This window comes from Monopterus albus, unplaced genomic scaffold (assembly GCF_001952655.1).
Source record: "Monopterus albus unplaced genomic scaffold, M_albus_1.0 scaffold317.1, whole genome shotgun sequence".
Classification (NCBI taxonomy): domain Eukaryota; kingdom Metazoa; phylum Chordata; class Actinopteri; order Synbranchiformes; family Synbranchidae; genus Monopterus; species Monopterus albus.
Window position 1 is genome coordinate 66,914 of NW_018128197.1, and position 21,254 is coordinate 88,167.

At 41.2% G+C, this 21,254-nt stretch overlaps 1 protein-coding gene across 2 annotated transcripts in view; it reads left to right on the forward strand.

Moving 5' to 3' along the window:
- kremen1 (kringle containing transmembrane protein 1) overlaps window positions 1–21,254 on the forward strand; it is a 54,408-nt gene that overhangs the window by 22,135 nt on the left and 11,019 nt on the right. For both annotated transcript variants that reach the window (XM_020623951.1, XM_020623953.1), the window contains exon 3: window positions 7,068–7,159. In XM_020623951.1, coding sequence (XP_020479607.1) covers window positions 7,068–7,159 — 92 coding nt within the window. The remainder of the gene's footprint in view (window positions 1–7,067; window positions 7,160–21,254) is intronic.

A 21,254-nucleotide genomic window follows, 5' to 3' on the forward strand; every position in this document is an offset into this window, starting at 1 on the left:
ATCATCTTTCTAAGACAGGCTGGTACTGATGTTCGACAGAGCTTTGAACTTCCCAGACAAAACATTTCACTTTTTGAATAATTTAGAACCAGGTCCTTGTCATTTTGCTAATGGTTTGAGTGCAGGAGACCTGCTCAGACATATTTCTCTGAATATTTTATTGGTGGCACCCAAACAGAATGTTTAGCCCTGTCGTCACAAGGACGCAAACAGGCTTCAAGAGTTTGTGTAAGCAAGTCTCATTGCTCATTCCTAGAATGTGGAGGGACACAGAGGCTTTCTCTCCATCTGTCACGCTCTATGCACGAGTGTTAGCATTGTATACACGACTGTCAAAGTTATGAATTTGCAGGCCACACTCTTTTGTGAGTCAGTTCAAATTCACAGAGATGTCCAGAACAGTGGCTTGGCCCAGAACGCCAAGCCATAGGAAACAGGACACCCTTTCTTCATCAACCCAAAGCCTCTGAAGCATTTCTCTAAGTCATGGTTGTAAAGTCATAACACAGCAATGCTTTCAAGTGGCATCGGACAGATGTGTTTTTATTTGGACTGGACAAGAATTTGGATCATTTATGACTAGGATACATGCAGAAGATTGGGGAAGGCTTTCCCTGCACATTAAGAATGTATTATGTCCAGCAAACAATTCAAAATGGACTTCTTGTTCGGATTTGGCTGTTGTGTTTGTTTGGTTGTTTTGTTCTTTGGCCATCAGTGCAGTTACAGCAGCTTTCCCACCATAAGCTTTGTTTCTTTCCTGACAGAGGGATTTCTACCACTTTAGTGCCGTAGCTGCAACTGTTCCCAGTCTCTCTCGGGTGCCCTCCTTGTACAGAGGCTCAGTGCCGTGGGGACCAAAGTGACCACTTCAGTGTGAGAAAAATGAGGGATGGCATTTATGGCATGTCTGCACAGGGTCAAGTATTTGTGCATGTGTCCACCCACGAGTGTGCGCCACTGTTGCACATGTTGTGAACATGCCCACAGAGGAGAGGGCTATCGCACCCTGGGGAAAGATGTGTAATGCCGGATCCTAGGGAGCTGGTCTGTGACCTGTTTTTTCCAGCTATGTGGGGGACTGCCTTGGATGTTGTTGCTCAATTTGGATTGCAAATCTCCTTATTTACATGTTCATCTTGCACTTGAAATCCTGTTTCCAATATTTCTTTAACCCTCTCTTTTCCCTACTCATCTCTGGTTGTCGTTGGTCTGAGGCTTAAATATTTGTGGATGTTTCTGGCTAGAACTTCATAATCAGTTGTAATTCTTTGACAAAAGTGGGAGGGAGCAGAGATGGAGGGGTAAAAAGGAGAGCCAGGGAGGTTTTGACATGTCTAGCCCTGAGGCCAGTTGTGGTTTTGTGAGCTGAGAGCTGAGGTCGGAGCACAGGTGGTTAACTTGAAGCCAGGATTCACTACGTGTCTTTAACACACGACTCTAAGCACGTATCAGGTGTCGAGAAGCAGAGTATTACAAACTCACTCCTCCCATCACTGGTGTTTTCCCGATGGTGATTTAATCAAGAAGGCACCACAGTGATGCTAAAGAAAGGATCCTAAACATTTCATCTTTATAGCCTGCTATAAAATACCCCAGTGAAAACAGGGAGAAAGTGTGCACAGAGGAAATGTCACATTATTTCCCTGCAAAAAGGAGCAGAAAGCCTCAGGAAAAAGACAAGAACTCTTGTGTCTCAGCTGAGACTAATTGCATCAGTGATTATTACAGTACTAATCATCAGCATGGTTCCATTCAGAAATCATTTCACATCTTGAAGTAGAAGTACATTCTACAAAAGTATCAACAAGTCTGGTGTTGAGCTCTGATGTTGGTTTGTGCTCGTACATTTAAACAAGATGCTTTTTCAGTACGTTTTAACCTTTTCTAATTCACAGAGACATCCAGAACAGTGGCTTGACCCTGAACGCCAAGCCTTAGGAGACAGGACACCCCCTTCCTCATCGGCCCGAAATCTCTGAAGCTTTTCTCTAAGTTGTAAAGTCATAACACAGCAGTGCTGTTCTTAAGTACTTTTTGACCTTTTCTAATTCACAGAGACCTCCAGAATAGTGGCTTTTATGGTGTTCATACAAATCAAAGCCCTGATTTATATTTTATTGTTTACTGGTCTTATGCTGCTGCTGGACCCTCTCCCCGGTGCATTAGTATTAGTGTGAAGTGTGTGACAGTTTAGTGTGTGGTTGAATAGCTTTACCAACCTCTTCCTGGCTATTTAAATGCAGGTGTGTGTGTGTGTGTGTGTGTGTGTGTGTGTGTACAGTAGAATTTATGAGCACCCACTGTGGCTTCTAATGTATTTCCCTTACATAGATGAGATAATGGAAATGCCAGGGTGAATAGTGTTCCCCCAAGTTGATTGTAATTGGATCTCCATGATGTCAGGTGCAAATCTGAGGTCAAGCAAGCTGCATCCAAGTTGTCCGCTGTTTGTATGACTGCATTATGATCCCAGCGCGCTGCGGTGTTAAATTGAAGACACAAATAGAAGTGTCTCATGAGGAGCACTGTGTGGTGCTTAAGCATCAGCCATTATAGCAATATTGGAATCAAAACCAGCGGCGTGTAATAGAATCTACTCTTTATATGTCTGGACATTTGTCTTTGAAGAGTCAGTTCATCCAAATTACAAACATGTTTTTGAACTGGGTTTTTTTTAACATGCAGATGGTTTTGGTTTTGTTTACCCAGGTTTCGAGATTTCACTTTCTCACATTTTGGCACCCAACTAATAAACCTGTGATGTGAGAGGGCCGCTGGTTTTATTCTTATGATTAATACTTTACTTTAAACGTTGAGTGTAAGATCAGTGCTTCTGGATAAGTCTCCCAGATAATGTAACAGTCATACAGGTTTTTGTTATGACTGTCACATTTAATTATCTCAGCTTTATGCTGGACAAATCATCAACTTGGCGCAGCAGCTCAAAATGCTAAAGAACCCATGAGCCTCAGCTGCTGTAGCTAAGGAGAAAGTGCCAGTCATAGTCATGTATCAGAATGACATTTCCAAACGCTTCACTGTTGAGTCTGTGAACAAACACTGTGCTCTAGTTGTTGAATGAATTCAAAATTGATCCAGAATCCAAATTGATTTAAGATCCAGATTGAAATGTCACTTTTCTTAACAGTGAAACCTCTATCTCTAAGATTTTGTGCTCACAGGTTTGTACCTTCTGCTCTTTCTCAATAAAACAGATATTTTCAGACATAGTTTTACTGATGATTTAACCAGAAGAGCTTCATTCTGTTTCCAGCTGTACAAGTGCTCCAGCTGTGAGTCCCATAACGTTGTCTATGGCACATATTAATGGGACATTTCCTTCCAGAGTCGGGGGTGTCCAAAATAATCAGTCCCAGTTTGTTTGTGATGGTCTTCGTCGTCTTCCCATCATTCTCTTTCCACGCAAATTGTCCTGGTTACAGTGGTTCACCTTTAAGTTTAACAGTTTTAATTTGACCTTCACTCTACTAAAGACAAAGTTTTAAAACTGTTGACAGTGACAGTAGCTTACCCAGAATAAGGCGGATTGTTTTTCTGGAAAGATATAGCTGCTGTGAGTAAATTAAATTCCTGTCATCTCCACTGTATTGTGCTGAAGGCAGAAATCTCAGAAACACATATCTTAAATCCTGGGCAAAATAAAACTACACTTATTTATAGAGATGGCTGAGAAAAAGTTCCTTTGTAATTTAGGTGAATTGATTCTTTAAAGACATAACTCATGGAACATGGTGGTGTGTTTACCAGCCACACATGACACAGGAATGTCCTGACCTCAGACTTAATGAGCTGTGAGAGAACAACAATAGACAGTAGACTATAAATATCAGCCCACAACCATCACGTCCTCTTCTTCAATGCATGCATTCATGCAGCGCAGCAGTTTGCATGCTAAATCATCCAAGTCAATTAAAGACTCTTCTCTCTGGCAGTAAATTGCCAGACTGTTCTGCTGTTGACCTCAAATCCCAAACCAGACAAGACTCTCGTCGCTACTTTGCAATCAGCATTTCTCCTCTCTCCAATTCTGCAAAGCCTTTGTTTCATTCATTTACACATCTGCTAGTTTAACTAAACAAAGTCACGTTAGAAAGTTTATATCATAAAAGGCAACTGGAAGCATGTCACTCCAGCGTTTGTGCATGTACTGTGATGTATTTTCATGGTGCCAGGCATTTTAAAGATGATCATAAATTTTCTGATTAATTAAGGTACAGTATGTGGAAAATGTTTATTATAGGAAAACCTCTGAGCCACAGCCAGCCACGAACAGCTGTTTCTGTCAGTGTTCAGATCTTATCCAGTCTTCAAATGCAGAACTGGTGAGCTTTGTGGGGCAAAATGCAGTGTGGCTGTAATGGGCTCAGGACCGAGGTGTGCGGCTCACTCTCAGCAAAGTAAGTCAATCAGCACAACTGTGCCAATTAAGGGTCCAAACATCTTCTGCGATCTACCTCCAGGTATGGTGGTGTTTCAACAAGCAATTCTACTCTGATTCAAGCAGGCAATGTCTCACACACATGGATGTGAATGCAACTCTCCAAAAAAACCCAAACACACACACACACACTTGTATATACAGACTGACAGCAACGTTTATCAGTGTGTCGCCTCTGGGACAAAGCCTTTCTCTGTGTGGCTGGGTTAAACAGATGGATTTCCATCCATCATGTTCAGCTCTTATCTGCACTGTAGCACCTCAGCTAATCTGAGACTGTCTGCTTTCTAGTGTCTGTTCTACCCTCCATCCCCTCATACAAACACACACCCAAGGCCACACCAACACACTGGCACCTTGCGACAGAATTGATTATGTTTTTCTGTCATGTGTGCCGGCCTGTTCACCTTAGCCCATGGATGATGTTCCCATCCTTCTGTTAAAAGCATCTATGCAGGTGTGTGTGTGTTTGTGATAGAGAGAGAGAGAGAGAGGCATGAAACAGTGTTTGGGGTCCGGGGTTTAGAAGAAAGCTCAGAGGGGCACACCACATCATTTAATGATCAAAGATGCTGGTGGGTCGGACATAGGATGGGTGGTCTACTTAGGATGTTTTTTCAACACTGATGACTGTAATTCATGTCTGTCTCCTTAGGGGGTGATTAGGAAAGTGAACTAAATTACACAACTGGCCATAGATGAGTTCTTGGGAGTCTTATTTCAAATGGTGCTATTACATGTTGACAGGCTTGAAAGAAAGAAGGGGAGAAAGAAATAGAGACAGGGTATCCAGTGTAATTCAGTGTTTTGGTGGTTGGATTTAGTTTTTGCTCTTTTAAATCATTTTAGCAGTAACCTTGGGCTAAACAAACAGGTGGCCGCCTTCTATCTAGGTGGAGCAACAAACAGATCTGGGCTCATGGTACAGTGACAAAATTTACTGGAAAACAAGGCAGGTTTCCTGTGAACATGGGAAAATTTCAGGTTGAGAGAAGTTGTTTTGCAAAAAAGTTGAACAAAGAACAACACATGACAAGAAAAGCTCTTTATTCATATACGTATTTCCATTGTTGACAGGCTGTAAGAAAGACAGTGGCAACTGTTTGCCAGATATTGAGAGAGATGGGCTTTAAGGTACTTAAGCTTGAGTTCAACCCCAAAAAAATCTTTACAATAACATCTTTGTCAGTATCTGATTCTGAGTATGAAAAGAGAGGAGGAAACTTAGGATAGTGTTTTTGATAGGAGAAGAAAAGAAAGGGAAACGCCCTTCACAACTTTGCTCACAAAAGGCGAAACAGGATAGCGCAGCGCCGCGGGGCCCTTTCAAGATGCTACAATGCAGTACGTGAAAGAAGAAGTGAAAAGGTCTATGTCAATTACAGTCATGGCTAAAAAATAGCAATGTCATCTTAGAAGGCTTTTTTAGTTAGTGTATTTTTTCAGTTCAAAATGAAATGGAGCTTAAAGAGCTGAAACAAGTACCAGGATGAGCGCTCACTGCATGCTACATTGGCATCTTTTTATTCAAACGCATTAAACACCTGAATGCTACAGTAGCTTCTTTGATTTATTTGCAATTTAGAAGTTGCCATGGGGTTCACACGATGATGCATGATAACCCTGGAAATATGGAGCATGCACAAAGCTTTTAGGTATTTCTCCTGGAATTCAGTACCATTGCCCATCACGTTTGTAAGTGAAAATGAAAAGCAAAAACACAGAGGAGCCTGTCAGCCTTTTTAAAAGTGCCTTGATGAGGTTGAAAAGAGGCTGCAGCCTCAGACAAACACTTTGTCCCATCACCCAGTCCTTTAGCAGGTCTGGAACCACCTCCACCCATCAAAGACTCATTGGTCTGGCTCTTGATTGATATAAATAGTTAGGGTGCAGAGGAAGAGGCTAAACCAACAAATGCCAAGGGGTGCTACTGGGGATGATTGACACAGCCAAGTAATCATCCTTTGAAACACTGTTGAGTATTCAGCCCAGAGCAGCAGTGTTTAAATCCGTCTTTGTGTTGTGGTTTTTCACCCTCATTTCCCTGCCATCACTTCTTTGTCCTTTCCTTACCACCTCTACCACCTTTAACTTCTCTTTCTTTTTAACCTTCATCGCCTCATCAACAGATCTCCAAAACTATATTCACAGCAAAATAGAGAAACCAGGCCAACAGCATTTCCTGCACTGTAGTGGCGCGCGGAGACATCCGACTCACACGTTTTTATCAAGTTGACAAATGAGCATAGATGCAGTTTAACACATATTTTGGTTATAATAAAATCGAAAATGAGTGATCACAGAGTGGATAAGGGGGATGGAAAAAGCTGTTTCCAAAGACTCTGTGTTCCCAATCTGCGCTAAAACACAGGGGAGGTGTTTTTGCTTTTATCCACTCTGGAGAAAGTTTTTCAAAAGCTCAATTTTTGGCGGGAAAATAAAGACTGCTAATTTTGAACAGGAAACCAATTCTTCTTCTTCTTCTTCTTCTTTCAGCTGTTCTCGTTAGGGGTCACCACAGCGAATCAACCAATACATAGAGAAAATAAATGTTATCAGATTTAACCAGCTTAGTGGTCCAACTTTTACCCCTGTATGTCTGCAGGAATCCTGATGGGGACGTTCAGCCCTGGTGTTACATTGCCGATCACGAAGACGGGATCTACTGGAGATACTGTGAAATCCCCTCATGCCAAAGTAAGAAACTACTGTTACTCCTTTATCTCTCTCTCTGCTCTGTCCCTCCATGTTCTTGGAGCAGAGACCAGCCATGGACTGGCCAATTTTATTGCTCGTCTCCGTGCCTGGAATGAAAAGCTTTTATAGACTGTATAGCTTGTACACAGCTATTACCATCTAAAAAATGCCTCTAATTGCTTTGCGTCACCCCACCGGTGCCATGCCCGGGCCTGCCCTTACTTTAATGCAAGCTGTCAGTCACTGCCTCTGTATGTCTGTGTTTTTGTATGTGTGTTCATAAGTTTCCCCTTTGGCTTCGGAGCTTGTTTTGACATGCATTTTGACATGAGTGATTATGCACATTTTCCTGTTTGTGGATTTATGTTTTGTTCTCATATGACTGTGAGAGTGTCCCTGTCCAGTGTTTCCTGGATGAATGTGTGTGATGGACTGTTGGGGGAAGTTGGGAGACTCTGTGCTTCTGAGTGTTTTTCTACTGACTTGGCACACATTTACAAAGAGTGTCAGTATTTAATCTCATTACTTTAACTCTCTCCACCTTGTTAATCACTACTGTTGGAAGGTGGATCAGCTCACGCTGTTTTTGAGCCAAAGATCAGAATTCCTGCAGTACAAGTTCAGATATAGCGATTTGCTGCAAGCAACTGTCACACATGCTGATGTTATTATCCCTCATGTTTCTAAGGTAATTATATGTTTCTAACTCGTCATGCTATTTCAACGTTTTCCATATGTTCTGCACTTTAATAACATTGCAATGCAGACTTGGTCAGAAGTGCTATTACATGCTTTTAATAACTAAAGGAATCTTGTAACTGAACACAATTTTAAAGATAAAGGTGGCTGCAGAAATTTACCCAAGCAGATTTCAAATATTCCATTTAACTAAGATAAATATTGTCTCTTCAAGCATGAATCACAGTCCATTTTCTCATGTAACCAAACTTTTTGCTTTTTTTTTTTTTTTACACATTCCACTTTTTTCATCTAACTTCTTTTTTTCCATTTCCAAACACTTATCTTTCATTTTACTTTGCATTCCTAGATGTTTTATGTGAAGCAGGAATTTATTCTCCTGTAACATATTAAAACCTCACTGTGAAAGCCTGCGTTTGAACTTGAGGTAAACTGGTGGACAGGCGCTATCAGACAGCGAAGGGGCAAAGCTGTAATTGCTTTCACTGCAGCTGGTACCGCTAGGCCTCGAGACCCCCCCGACCCCTCTAGCTATCACACCATTATACTGCCTGAGTAGCATGCTTGACTAAAGCCTGCTGTTTGAATGGCTCAGGACCCATTAACCCATCTAATAATGCCTGTTGGCTGGATGGCCTGGGTACATCCAAGTATTTGTCTCTGATGGGGGTTTGTTTGTGTCCATGTGAGCATGTGGATGATTTTATGTAGATAGGGGCTTGTTTGTATCCCATTAGATGTTTGACTGACCTATTTCAGACTCTCCATTTAGCTCAGTCTGTCTAGGTCGTTATCCCAAACCTCGGTAGTTCGGAGGAGAGCAGCCCGCATTGTCTCTGTTTGGAGCCGGACCGGTGTTGGGCTCATTACTCAAAAAAAAATAAAATATTATAGAATATAAATAAGTAATATAAAATATATTACTCTTTTCAAAATTAATATTATTATTTTACTTATTACTTCCTGTCAAAAGTAACTTGTTACACTACTCGCTGTATTACGAGTGCATCCTTTCTCCTCAAAATGCACCTCCTAGCTGAGACAGTGTCGGGGTAATCACAGTAAAGATGGCTAAGGTTTCAGACTAGCAGGGATTTTTCTGGAGCCTATGAATCCATAAAAGTTACACGCTAGAAAAGCACACCACCATGTAGTGATGTGCGCACGTGCGACAACTATGAATATTAAATGCTGGATTTCAAATCAATCTTTGCTGTGGTGGCAACAAAAGTAACTTTATAACAAGTTGTTTTTGGCCGCAGTAACTCTGATAATACAGAATTTTAACTTGTAAGTTTTTACACTACTTGTTACTGGGGAAAGTAATATTATTACTAGTATATAATATTATTATATGTGGTGAAACGGGGCCGGCTCATGTTCCGGTTCAGCCTTGTTTTTTGACTAGGATCCATTACTATGCAGTGTGTAACCCATCCCTACAACAGGCAATCCATTTCTAACAGTTAAGAGCTTCACCCATATCAGATGATGCCTTACATGAACATTTCTTTTTCTGTGTGAGCATTTAAACTTGTACAGCCCTGTAATATACTGTAAGAAAAGGAGATGAGGCTTGTGTGAGTCAGGCATCCAGTGTCATGAAAACATGCCTGTTCTGTGGAGATGGTTTCCCCCTGCAGGGATATCAGGGAGCTTTCAGACACGAATGCTCTATCTCATCTATTGTGAAATCACAATCGCCACGTGGTGCCTCACCTTCTGGCAGTGTCTGTTCTCAATCTGCTGCATTTGAGAGCTTCGGCAGCCAAGTGAGGGAATGCTGATGCTCTCCCTGTGTCAGTGTTCTCAGTCTGTGGTTGGCAACGAAAGGCTGAAAAACACTGTGGTGTGCCAGAGGAAGGGCAACAGTGGTCTTTGTTTTCATTTTGTCTGGCTTTTGTTTTGTCTGTGCCTTCATTTTGTCTACTTTTTTGCTTACGTTTGATGTTGTGTGGTTGGTAGTTTGCGGCCGTTCGCGGGGGCACCTGGAGCCTGCCAACAGGCGGCCTGTTATCCAGCTGGGCTCCCTGTCATCTGGGGTCATGCCACCCTGGTGAGGGTGACACACCCTGGTGGAACACACAGTGCCAGGCAGGTCACACGAGGCTAGACACACATGGTCTGACAGTGCGGATTATAGTGTATGTCATGACATTTGTTGATCCTAGTAATCCCTCATGGCAGCAGTTATCATGTGGTGGAATTATCTAAACATTTCAAAGAGGTGCGCTGTCAGAGCATATGGTCTGCTGTAAAGTTTCACATGTCCATGGTGTGTGTTGTCCTGCGAAATGAGGCTGGTTTTGAGGTCGTTCTCATTCCCAGGCCACTAATGTTCTGCTAAGCATAGCCTGTTCCTGTTCCTGCAGACCAGCCTTGCACTCCTGAAAACGAACTTTTCTGAAATCTTGATTACTCCACATTATTTGAACTATACTAAATGTCAAGAATGAAAAGTTACAGAGGTATTTTGATTATTCTGACTCTGTCATTGTAAAGTTAATTTTTTGATGTGCGCTCAGTGCTGATGCATTTACACCAGGCTTCAGTATGTAGGAATAAGGTGTGAGGAACTGACCATGGAGCATTCAGATTCACTAGATACAGACTCAAGCTGATGACTAAGTTGTATTTTGTAATGTTTTGGTTTTACCCAAGTTCAGAAGTCTGATGATTCCTGGAATCTCATGAAATCTCAGTTTTGGATTGTTGTGTGAAAGCCAGTTTGATCTAAGATTAGCTTGAAAGCACATGTCACTGAGTTGAAGATAAAATCTATGTGAGAGTTCCTGTCAAATAGCCCTCCTTTTTTCAAAGCCTCCTTTCTCAGAGTGTTGCATGCTGGAAGAACATCTTGTTAAGATGTGGCTCCTTTAAGCTGACATGGCATTTGCTTGATGGTATGCTCCGGCTGAATTTCACTGACTTAGAATGAAACTGTCAGGCTGAAGTCCTCGAGCGTTTGCCAAGACAAAGATGCTTTGATCTGCACGCTGGAAGTCCATCTTGCAACAGCATCTAACTAAGACAAACCTGTTGTGCCACTGGGTTTTCCTGCGGTAAAGAAAAGCTGTGAGGTCTTACTCTGTTTTGGTACAGTCCTAATGCCTTTGAGAAAAATTAAGTCACCTTCGCTCATCTTTTCATTGCCACGGGTGTAAAGGTGCAACCCAGACAGACCACAAAATGATCATCTCAGGGGTTTGATAAGTTGCTGAGGTTTTTTTCAAAACTGCCTATTCAGACAAAATAAAGATAAGACTAGTCAACATAATCGAAAACAAACATTTTTATACATATTTTTAATCAGTAGATTGTGATAATGCACTGTATAGTGACAGCATTTTTGTATTTCACACACTTCTGGGTGATAAGAAGCTTTATCTGTACTCCAGAACTCCTGTGATACTTTAATATGTTGCTTTGTGATAGAGCTGTGATGTGTCTTCACCTAAATGTGTAACCAACCTGATACAAAACTTGAATACCTTACTTATGTAGGTTATACGTTCATCTGTTTGAACAATGGAAGGAATGTCTTATTAATCTTGTCTGTCACCATGGAACAATAGTATGAATACCAGGGACACCACATCCATCTGGCAAGCTAACAGCCACACCGTGAAGACATGACAGTGAAAGAAGTGTTACAGTGTGTGTTTGACCCAAGGTTATTGCTGAACACTGAGGTAAATATGTGGTAATGAGATGTTACCTTCTAAGAGTGATTTACGAAGCGGCTAAATGGCAGCTGAGTCAACCTCAGAGTACTCATGAATGGATCTGTTTGGTTCTGAAAAATGTCTTTTGTTGAACATTTTGGGATGAAGCTGAGTTGTCCATTGGTCAGGTGTTGTTTAAACGTACTCGACTTGCACTGTTAAGATGAATGAATGCCAGAACGAAAAAACCTATCAGCAGGGCGGTTGTTAAAATGGAGCTGTAATTAAGGATGATTTTCCTTTATCATTTCATATTTGTATATTTTCTCTGGATGGTGCCGACTTTGGTATTCCCTGACTTTTCCACCAGCGCCACCATCAGGTTGATTTTTGGATGTTACAAATGTTGGAAGTGAATGATGATGATGATGCTCCCCTGACTTTTCATCTACTGCCAACATCAAGAATCAAAAGCTGACATGTACAAATACCTGCCAGCTGTCACCCTCCACTGTATTCTGTATTAATTGCTGTTTTTAATTGTTTAATCTATTAAATGCCAAGTAACTGCTGGGAAAACAATTATCATAAGTTCCCAGACCGCAGATCATTATTTTCATAGCAGTTGAGTTCTTGGAATGTATTCTTTATAAAGGACTTAAATGATTAATTAATTGTCAAAATTGTTGTTAATTGTGTTTCAGATGACTAACTGATTAATTATTTCTGCACCAAGCCTGTGTTAGCTGAGTCCAAATCAGTTCCAGTACCAATCTTAGTGGAGTTGGAAACACTAACAGGTTTCAGACATGTCAAGGCAAATCAAGACCAAATGCCAGACACTGACAGCACCACAATAAAATCAGTCAGCGTTTAAGGCCAGAACATCACATGTAAGGATATTGATTTATGAGGCACCAACAGGATCAATACCCTGAATAATTATATAATAGCTTTAATTATACTCCTAAATTCCATTACTATGAAGAAAAAAAAAGTGTGGATCAGGTTGTGGGATTTTTTTTTTAAATATGTTATAGTTGGCAGGAAAAGCCAAAAGGCTGAATGAATGTCTGAGACAAGAACAAGTGTGAAAGAAGCAAGAGGCCAAGACAAATCGGACATGTAGAACATGTGGTCTGGAAGCCGAGCCCAGACGGAATCACCACAGCTCTGCTTCGTGGCTGTTGTGGTTGCCTGGTTGTTGCTTTCTGCTTCTGTTATTGCAACATTTATCTCACTCTTTGCCTTTGTTTTCAGAAGCAGAATATTTCCCTAGGTGGTCTTGTACCAACTTTCACCACAGCCAGCCCTCCCAACCAGCATACAGAGGCAGGCTGAGGCATCACTGAGAACAGTGTGTGTCTGTGTGAGAGTCTGTACTATTGACAACATACAAAGCTGTCAGAGATGCAGACCTTCGGGGAGAGGACATTTTTGTGAAGTGAGCTCATTTTGGGCATTCCTTAATTTTTTAAGAGGGTATTGAACTGTAGGTAAGAATTTTAGAATTGAGGTTGGGCTAAGTTCAGTAATGTTTTCCTATGAAAGCTTAATGCTAAGAGACTTGTCATGTGGCTCCCCTTAAACGCACTGCATTCATGAAGCACTAATAAAAGTGTGTGTCTCCACCCACATACAGCCAGTGGCCGAAATTATTTCTTTGTCCTCAGCAGCCGAGGCTTGTAAATTAAAAACATTATCTGCTAAGATTATTTTCAGCCAACCAAATTAATTAGTATAAATTTTTAATATAAATGTACTAGGCTCCTTCTTTGCAGAGCTATTTTATGTGTAGAATTACCACAGGTGCTGTGTGAGTAGATTTAGGGGTTTAATTTAAAACCTGCACACACATACAATGAAAGTTGTTGTTGTCCTAATTTTTCTCTTGTCCCTGACCTCCTCATAGGGCTTAAGCTAACTTTCTTTACATATTAAACTTGTAAACCATCTACAAACTAGAGAAACTGAAGTAAATATTTGAAGATAGTTGGGTACGTTAGCTTGTATCAGCAAATAAGGAGCCTGTGAGATAAAGAGGTACATTTTATTACAGTTTGAATTGTCAGAAAACAAAGATTATACTCATACAGACACGACTGACCTGAAACACATTTTGACCATTATTGTGTTGAATGCTAGTTTGGCCATATCTTCTTTCACCTGCATTAGGCCTTTCCCTGCCTGGTGACGGCAGCAAGGGGAGCTTCAAGCATGCTCATTGTTATCTTGCTCTAACCTCTGACCTCCACTCGCCCCTGCCCTCAGGGGAAATACCTGCCTGCAGCATTGTGAGGAGACTCTCAGACAGAAACTAAAGAGCAGAGACTCACAGCAATAAGGACATTAGGTAGATATAATCTGTCAGCCCTTTTCTGGCTTCTTCTTGCTCTCACTGTGGCCAGGACGAAATCAGCCAGAGCCATTAGGGAATTAAAGGTATTGATTACAAGGCAAGCTGGTTGTGTAGAATGTTTGCTAATGACAACCAGTAAGTGGCCATTGTTGAGTGCTTGTCTTGGGAAAAAGGAGGAGATGTATAGCTGGTCAACCAATTTAGTGCCCAGGAATCAGGATTCACAGTCAAGAGTCTTTTAGAGTTGCTTTGCACAGGTGCAATAGCTCACAGTGTGCTTTGTGTGTGTTAATGCAGTTTTCCTTATTTTCAGCTAAACTGGATTAATCTCTATATTCAGTATGATTTTTAAATGTGTAATTTAAGGCAGTGATAAAACAGGCCAAAAAGGTTCAGCTGTGCCTTAGGCCACCATTCATGCTCATACACTGGTGGACAGCCTCCAGCAGCAAGTGAGGGTTCAGCTCAAAGCCACTGTGTCAACATGGACTAGGAATTGATTTTTGTATATTTCCTTGGAGTTAACCAGCCTTTGGATTATATTACACTGACATTTACCAAACCAGATAAGATTTTTAGGGAGTTTCATTTACAAGACCAACACCTTAACCACTTGACCACCATGCCTCCTTTAGGGACACCTTGAGTAGGTATTGTGAACATCTCCTCCAAACATTGTAGGAGCCATTTAATGTGTTGTTTCAGTCCATCTGTAGTCTTCAGAGTTTGACATCTAATGATTTTGTTAACTCCTTCACTCCTGACCAATGAAATACTCTTTGGATATTTATGGACAGTAAATGTTTTTCATGACCACGCGTTTAGTGCCACATGCAGGTCAAATTTTCCAGGACAAAAGAAATCTCTAAATCTGTTTGGTAGACTGCCAAGAAATTTGCTGCACACATTCATGCTCCCCACATGATAAAGCTTTTTGATTGGAGCCCTTTAATAATTGTTGTCTTTTGCTACCTTCGAACGAAGATGTCACCTGTGCACACAAGATGCAGTAGTAATTATCTAATGGACATGCCATGATATTTACTCCCTTAGCCTCAAAGATTCATGACCACATCTTTTTCTCTTGGTTCATCTTCAAAATGTTACACATTTAGTTCCAAGACTGATTAGACTGTAAGAAAACAGTCACCACCATTTACTTGCTGCTGGCTCTTGCAGCTCTAAGGGGCCATTACTTAATCTTTTATTCTTGTATCAACTATGCTCACAATTGATTCAAGCAGTGTTTGGAACATTGCTTTTGTTTCTCTTTTCCATCCAGAATGATGCACTTTTACTTTGAAATGTATTCCCATGAAACTGTGTGTGTTTGTTGCATGGGATGAATTTTATACATGTTGTAAATAGAATTTGAAAAAAATAGATCTGAAAGTTCACACTGATTCGAAAACATGTGAGGGGAAAGTAACAGAAAGTAACTGCAGTGATAATCATAATGCATTCCCTGTACTGTATGTGGTGCACTTTTTTGTACATTCCTGGGGAGTTCGCCACCATTACTGACATCCAGATAACCAGGACAACCTGCCACAGTAGACAAACAAGAGGTTCATCTCTTTGAAAATGAATGAGGATAAATGGAAGTGCAGCGCACCGCTTATCTCGCGCCTGAGGCGCTCACAAAGTGTCTGCTCATCTTTTCATCTCCCAGTCGTGCTGGTATCAGGTCTCCTGGGACTCCTTGGGGCACAGGCTATTTGGTTTGTCAGGGGAGGCAGAGTGATGCGGTGTGGCGGCCATTTTTCATCTCCGCCATACATTGTTTGGCCCTGTCTCCGAAAAGGCACTAATTATTCATTTAAAGTTCTGGCTCATCCCTCTAATTAGATGGTTAGTCACTCTCTCAGGGCCCCGGGCTGGGGCATTGATCTCCTCCATTTCAGTCTTGTTGTAACTCTGCCTCTACACACACACGCACGCATATATGCAAGCACAAAGAAATGTTTAATGGGATAAAATCGAACCTACAGATTCAGTAAACATGCACAGAACATGCAGTAGTGGCTCTCTGTCTCTTTCTTTTCCTTCTGTATCTCGTTTTCTCTCTCCCTGTGTCGCACATGCTGCACACAGCCCTGCAGCATGTTTTGAGCATCCCACTAGTTCAGTCAGTCTGTTAGACACAAACACTTCTCTCATTCTGTCCAATAATAAGTCCCTTATTCTCTGACTGTAAACTTCTCCCATTTACAGGCTTGAGAATGTATTATCTCCATAGAAAAGCAAAGCATAAACCCAACAGAAACACATAATCTCAACTCCCACCTTCTTACAAACAGTACCGAGTTCCCAGAAATGCTCGTCCTGGGGGAGTTGGTGGCATATTTCTCTGTTTTTCTTGTGTTCTTGCAAGATGTGGTGCAGTCGACAAGACTAATCACAGGCTTGAAGAAATGCAGCAGCTGTATTTGTTTATGTATCAAGTGTACTGTACTACAAAAGGGGTAATAAATGGGGCAGAGACACAATGAAAAGGAGACAGCATGAGGAATAAAGGCAGAGAGACAGAATGCTATGGAGGAATAAAAGAAATCACACAAACACCAACTATGATGTTTTCTTGCCTTGTTGCACATAGAATTTATGGGAAGAGGGTGCGAATTTGAGAAGGTGCAGGTTCACGAGTATGTGCGTCAGATTTGAGTCGTTAAGCTGCCTGCGGTGCATTAATGGGCTGGTGGGAGTGTTTCCAAGGTTTCAGCATAGCTGTGTTTTAAATTACTCGCATCAAGCTTTTTAGCACTTGAGGAATGTGCTGTTAAATTCCTGCTTCTCCTCTTTTGACCTCATGGCTTTAACACCCATTGTCAGTAATGGACGAACATCTTGTCTCTGGTTACGCTGTAATTGGTTGTAAATAAAGTAGTTATGCTGCTCAAAGGTTTGTTTTGGTCACGGTGCACGTTATGCCTTATCTTTCCAGTGTTTGCTCCAGAAGTCATCATGGATTCTTACGGGCTGTTATCAGAGATATTTGCCTCTAGATGCAGTTTCTCTTTTTAATGCTTAATTAAATTTTTAGATGGGGATGTCAAACTGCCTACAGAAATCATTCGAGGCTAATGAGGCATAAAAAGAAAAAGATTTAAATGTTTATGTATTCACAGTGCTGTCAGAAGACAAAGCTTGTCACATCAGGCAAAAATGTAAACACTGAAGGAAACGTACCAGCAGAGCTGCGCTCTGGAGCTGATGTATGAAGAGAAACTGCTGTGAATCATCACTTTGCTCTGTGCTGACATCTTTCACTGACAGTCACACCTTTGACAGCGAATCTCACAAACTGCAAACAGCTTCAGGTGTTACAGACTGCCTGCTGTCAGCACCCTGAATGTACTGTAGTACTATACTTTACAAATAATCTGCTGATTATATTCTTGAGCAATCATTTTGGTGATAATATGTCTAAAAATATGGGGAAATAGCCGTTATATTTTCTCACAGCCCAGTGTGATCTGTTTGGATGGGTTGTTTTATTCAGCTATTATTCAGCTATCAGAAAACATCAAATCCTGACAACAGAGAAGCTAGATTCAGCCCAAGTTTGGCGTTTTGTATGAAAAAGTACTAAAATAATTCATCAAATATCAGAATAGTTTCTGATCATTTCAATTGACTTGATTCATCTTTGCAACTCTATAGGAAAAACTATATCTGCATTTATTCTGGAAAGCACATACTGTAGATTTAACTATGATGATCAGTCAATATAGACCCCCCACACCATAAACTTCACAGTGATCTGTCAGCCCCTTGTATTCCTCAAAGGCTGTTCAGTGTTTCCCCATCGAGAGAACAAATCCCCCGACAGGATTCATTTTTACCGATGCAAATATCAAATATGGAAATGAAATATTATTATTTTAGATGCATGTCATAAAGGAGGAAAAGGAAGAAGAAAGGAGCAAAGGTTTCCTGAGGTTTTGTTCAGCAGCCAGTCTTTACGTTGTTGTGATTTTTGAGTTGGATCGGCTCAGTTTGCAGAAGCTATGAATCAGAAATATTGGTCCCGTTTATCCAACAAAGGTTTCTGTGTCTGGTTTTAGTACCGAAGTTTGATACCCAGCCTTAATTTTAGTGCTTTATTTGATGTATTTTCAGCTTTACTGCAGGCTTTTTTCCCACTATCATGACAGTATTTCTTGTAGATTATAAGATTAGGACAGCTTGTGAGGAGAGCGTTTCTACTGAAATCCCCTTGTGTTTTAACAGTGATTATAAAGCAGAGACTTTAAAGGTTCATGGCTCCTTAAGGCATAATATTCTCTGTCTCTCTCTCTTTCTGTCTTACCTTTATCTCTTTGGTGAAAATATCTGATGGGCAGCGCTGGGTGGATGCAAGCCAGCAGAGTCTAGTTGTTTAGAGCAGTTCCTATTTTGAACAGAGACACCCAGAGTCCCATTAAGAAGAAATCTCTCACTCTGTGTCCTTCCTTTTTTCCTAGATTTCGTTTGCACTTTAACCCCAAGATGTCATAGAAATTTATAACTGTAATTATATTTTATTAATAACATGTAAAAAAAAAAGCTCATCCACTTGCTTGCGTTGCACTCCCTCCCAAGTGCGCTTGCCAGAGCCTGCTGTACATATTTGATGGTGTTTGCAGTATCCCTCTGTGCTGTTCTTTTTCCTCCTCTCTGATGTGCCTCGGGTCGTCCTTGTTATTGTTTCCGCTGCATCAACACAGGTGTCTCCTGCCTGCTGGACAGATGCCTATGAACTTTTGCCTGCTGCCTCCTGTCTGCGTCAGAATGGGTTGCATTGTGGGAAAGCTAACAAACTGCTCTTTTCCGTGCTAAGGCAATCGGGCTGCCAGGCTGTGAGGAGTCTGGCTGCAGTCAAGACTTGTTTAGCTCTCTGTGTGTGTTTTCCTCCTCTTTTTAAAAACTGTGTGGGAGTCCCTTCTCCTGCTGTGATCTCCTGAGGTTTTCAGAGGTCTGGTCTGGGCTGCCTAGGGCTTTCGTATACCTTCTGTTCATTCCCCTCTGGCTGGTTAAGATCCAGATTCCTCCGACAGCTTTGAAGTGTGTCAAGTGTGTGTGTGTGTGTGTGTGTGTGTGTGTGTGTGTGTTTTATTGTACATGGAAATATTTGCACTTGTTGAGCCTGCAAAGCAGATGTTTTCAAGGAACAATGCTGTGCTCAGGAGTTTTCATGCAAGAACAATTTCACGCTTTTTTTGACAAACACTGTGCAGGCAGGGAAGGTGCACTGCAGAGCCGCCTTCTCTGTCTGCAGTTCCATACACACCTCTGGTGTGACATGATTCAACCACCTGCCGCTTCACAGTACCTGGGATGAGGAGAGGGCAGTGACTAATACATTGACTGTAGTATGAAATATTTCCATATTTATCAGGTGGTTCTGCAACTGTGCATTGTAGAGCCTTTGCTAAATGATTAAAACAACCATATTTATCCCTTTATAAAGCGTACATGTGAGCGTGGTGGAAAAGGAAATATACCGCACATGATTTATTATTGGTTGAGTCATCCTGTCAGACACAGTTCCCTACGTCAGTAAATCTTGACCAAGCACAGCCGTCAGTAAACGTGGGTGAAACCCTGGGAGCGGCCCTCTCTCTGCCAGTCTGTCTCACTTCATTTCCCGGTCTCCCCTCATTCTCTGTTCCAGTCTGTGGTGGACATTCTTGTGAACCACAATGTGTGTAGAATCTAAAACATGTCACATTTCACCCCCAAAGCCTTTGTGCCTCAGTTTTACATAAACAAGAGGGTTTTGCAGCATCTGTTGTACATGGAGAGGAGCCTTTGTGCCAGCTGTAAAGTTAGCATTGGCATTAGCTTATATCCCAAAGACAATGCACATGTGTGGTCAAGGTTACTTTAGTTCATAAAGACAATTTTATTTGCTGTTCCTCTACATGGGTGTTATAAATATTCCAACTGATTCCTTATCTCTGTCTTGTTTTGCAGAATATCACTATATTCCAACATTGAATTATGACAGGCTTGTTAAAAAGGATCAAGTATTTTTCTGTTTCTTGCTGCCAACAACTGGCTGCCAGTTGTTCACTGGTGGAACTTGCTGTCATCAGACAAGCAGGCAGCTTTCAGCACTGAGATATTTGAGGAGCAGTGACACAACTGAACATCTCTAGAGATAATCAGTTCTAGGACAGTGCTGGTAAACAGAGTGAGGGGACAAACCGCTCCACAGTCTCAGAGCTTGTTTTCTGAGCAGACTTTGCAGCATGCACAGAGCAAGATGCTGTTGTTGCACACACACAAGACATGCTCTTGTGTGATGTGTAACTATGATCAAATAAATGATTTCCAGTTCTATTTCAGTTTGCAAGAATGCAAGAAGTTAGATTTCAAGCAGGAAGCATCATTCACACTCTGAGCTCTGTAAAGATGGTTTGTTTCTCTTTGAACTTTGTTTGATAAGGAACGAATACATGATGTAATGTTACATGATTTACATTTTTTGCATCTTCATTGTGTCTCAAAGCAGCATTGACAGCTGTTTTGGATAAAGTCTCTGCTTTTTTGTCTTTACCCTATGATCAGATGACACCAATTCCACTTAGACTAAAAAGCTTTGGGGGGGGGGATTTTTCATGTTTGTGGTGGAAACTACTTTCAGATTATGCATTTACTTCTGTCAAATTCATTTCACCTCAGAACATGGAAATGAAACAAGAGTCTTCGAATTGCAATGAAAATCAAATCTCAAGTGCTGAAGGGTGCAATTCTACTTCCTGAGCTATTATGTTCAGTTTAATGGATTTGAAGTGTTTAATCACTATGCTGCCTGTTGAAAGATTGCATAGTATTTGATGAATACAGAGTGGATTAAGGGAGGCGGCTCCAATTGTCTTACTTGAATATGATCTGGAAAGGTGTCAACATCCATCCATCTGCAATTGGCCTATTTGTCCTTATGTCTCACCTAATAAATATTTTTATGTTCAGTAGTTGATACAATAGGCTGCAACAACTGTCAAAACCAAAAGGGTATGAAAGGTGGCAGCCTGAAACCAAAATTGTTGCAGCATGAATTTCTACTTGTATTTTAATATCACTGTCATGTTCTTGCAGGTTCAAATTGAACCTACATTTCATGTGAATCTAAGGCGTCGGACTCTTTCCGGACGCCGTCATTTGTTAATTTGTTAATCTTTTCCCATGTTTTTCCATCTCAGACGCAGAACATTTCATCTCTCCCTATGCACACACAGTCAAACATGTTGAAAACACTATATCTCACATTTGATGTAACTTGCTCTCATGTCTGACGGGGTACATTTTCTAGATTCCAGCTCTCTCTCACAATGATTCAAACAACGTTGTCCCCTTCAGCCCTTTCTCCTCCTCCTCCTCCTCC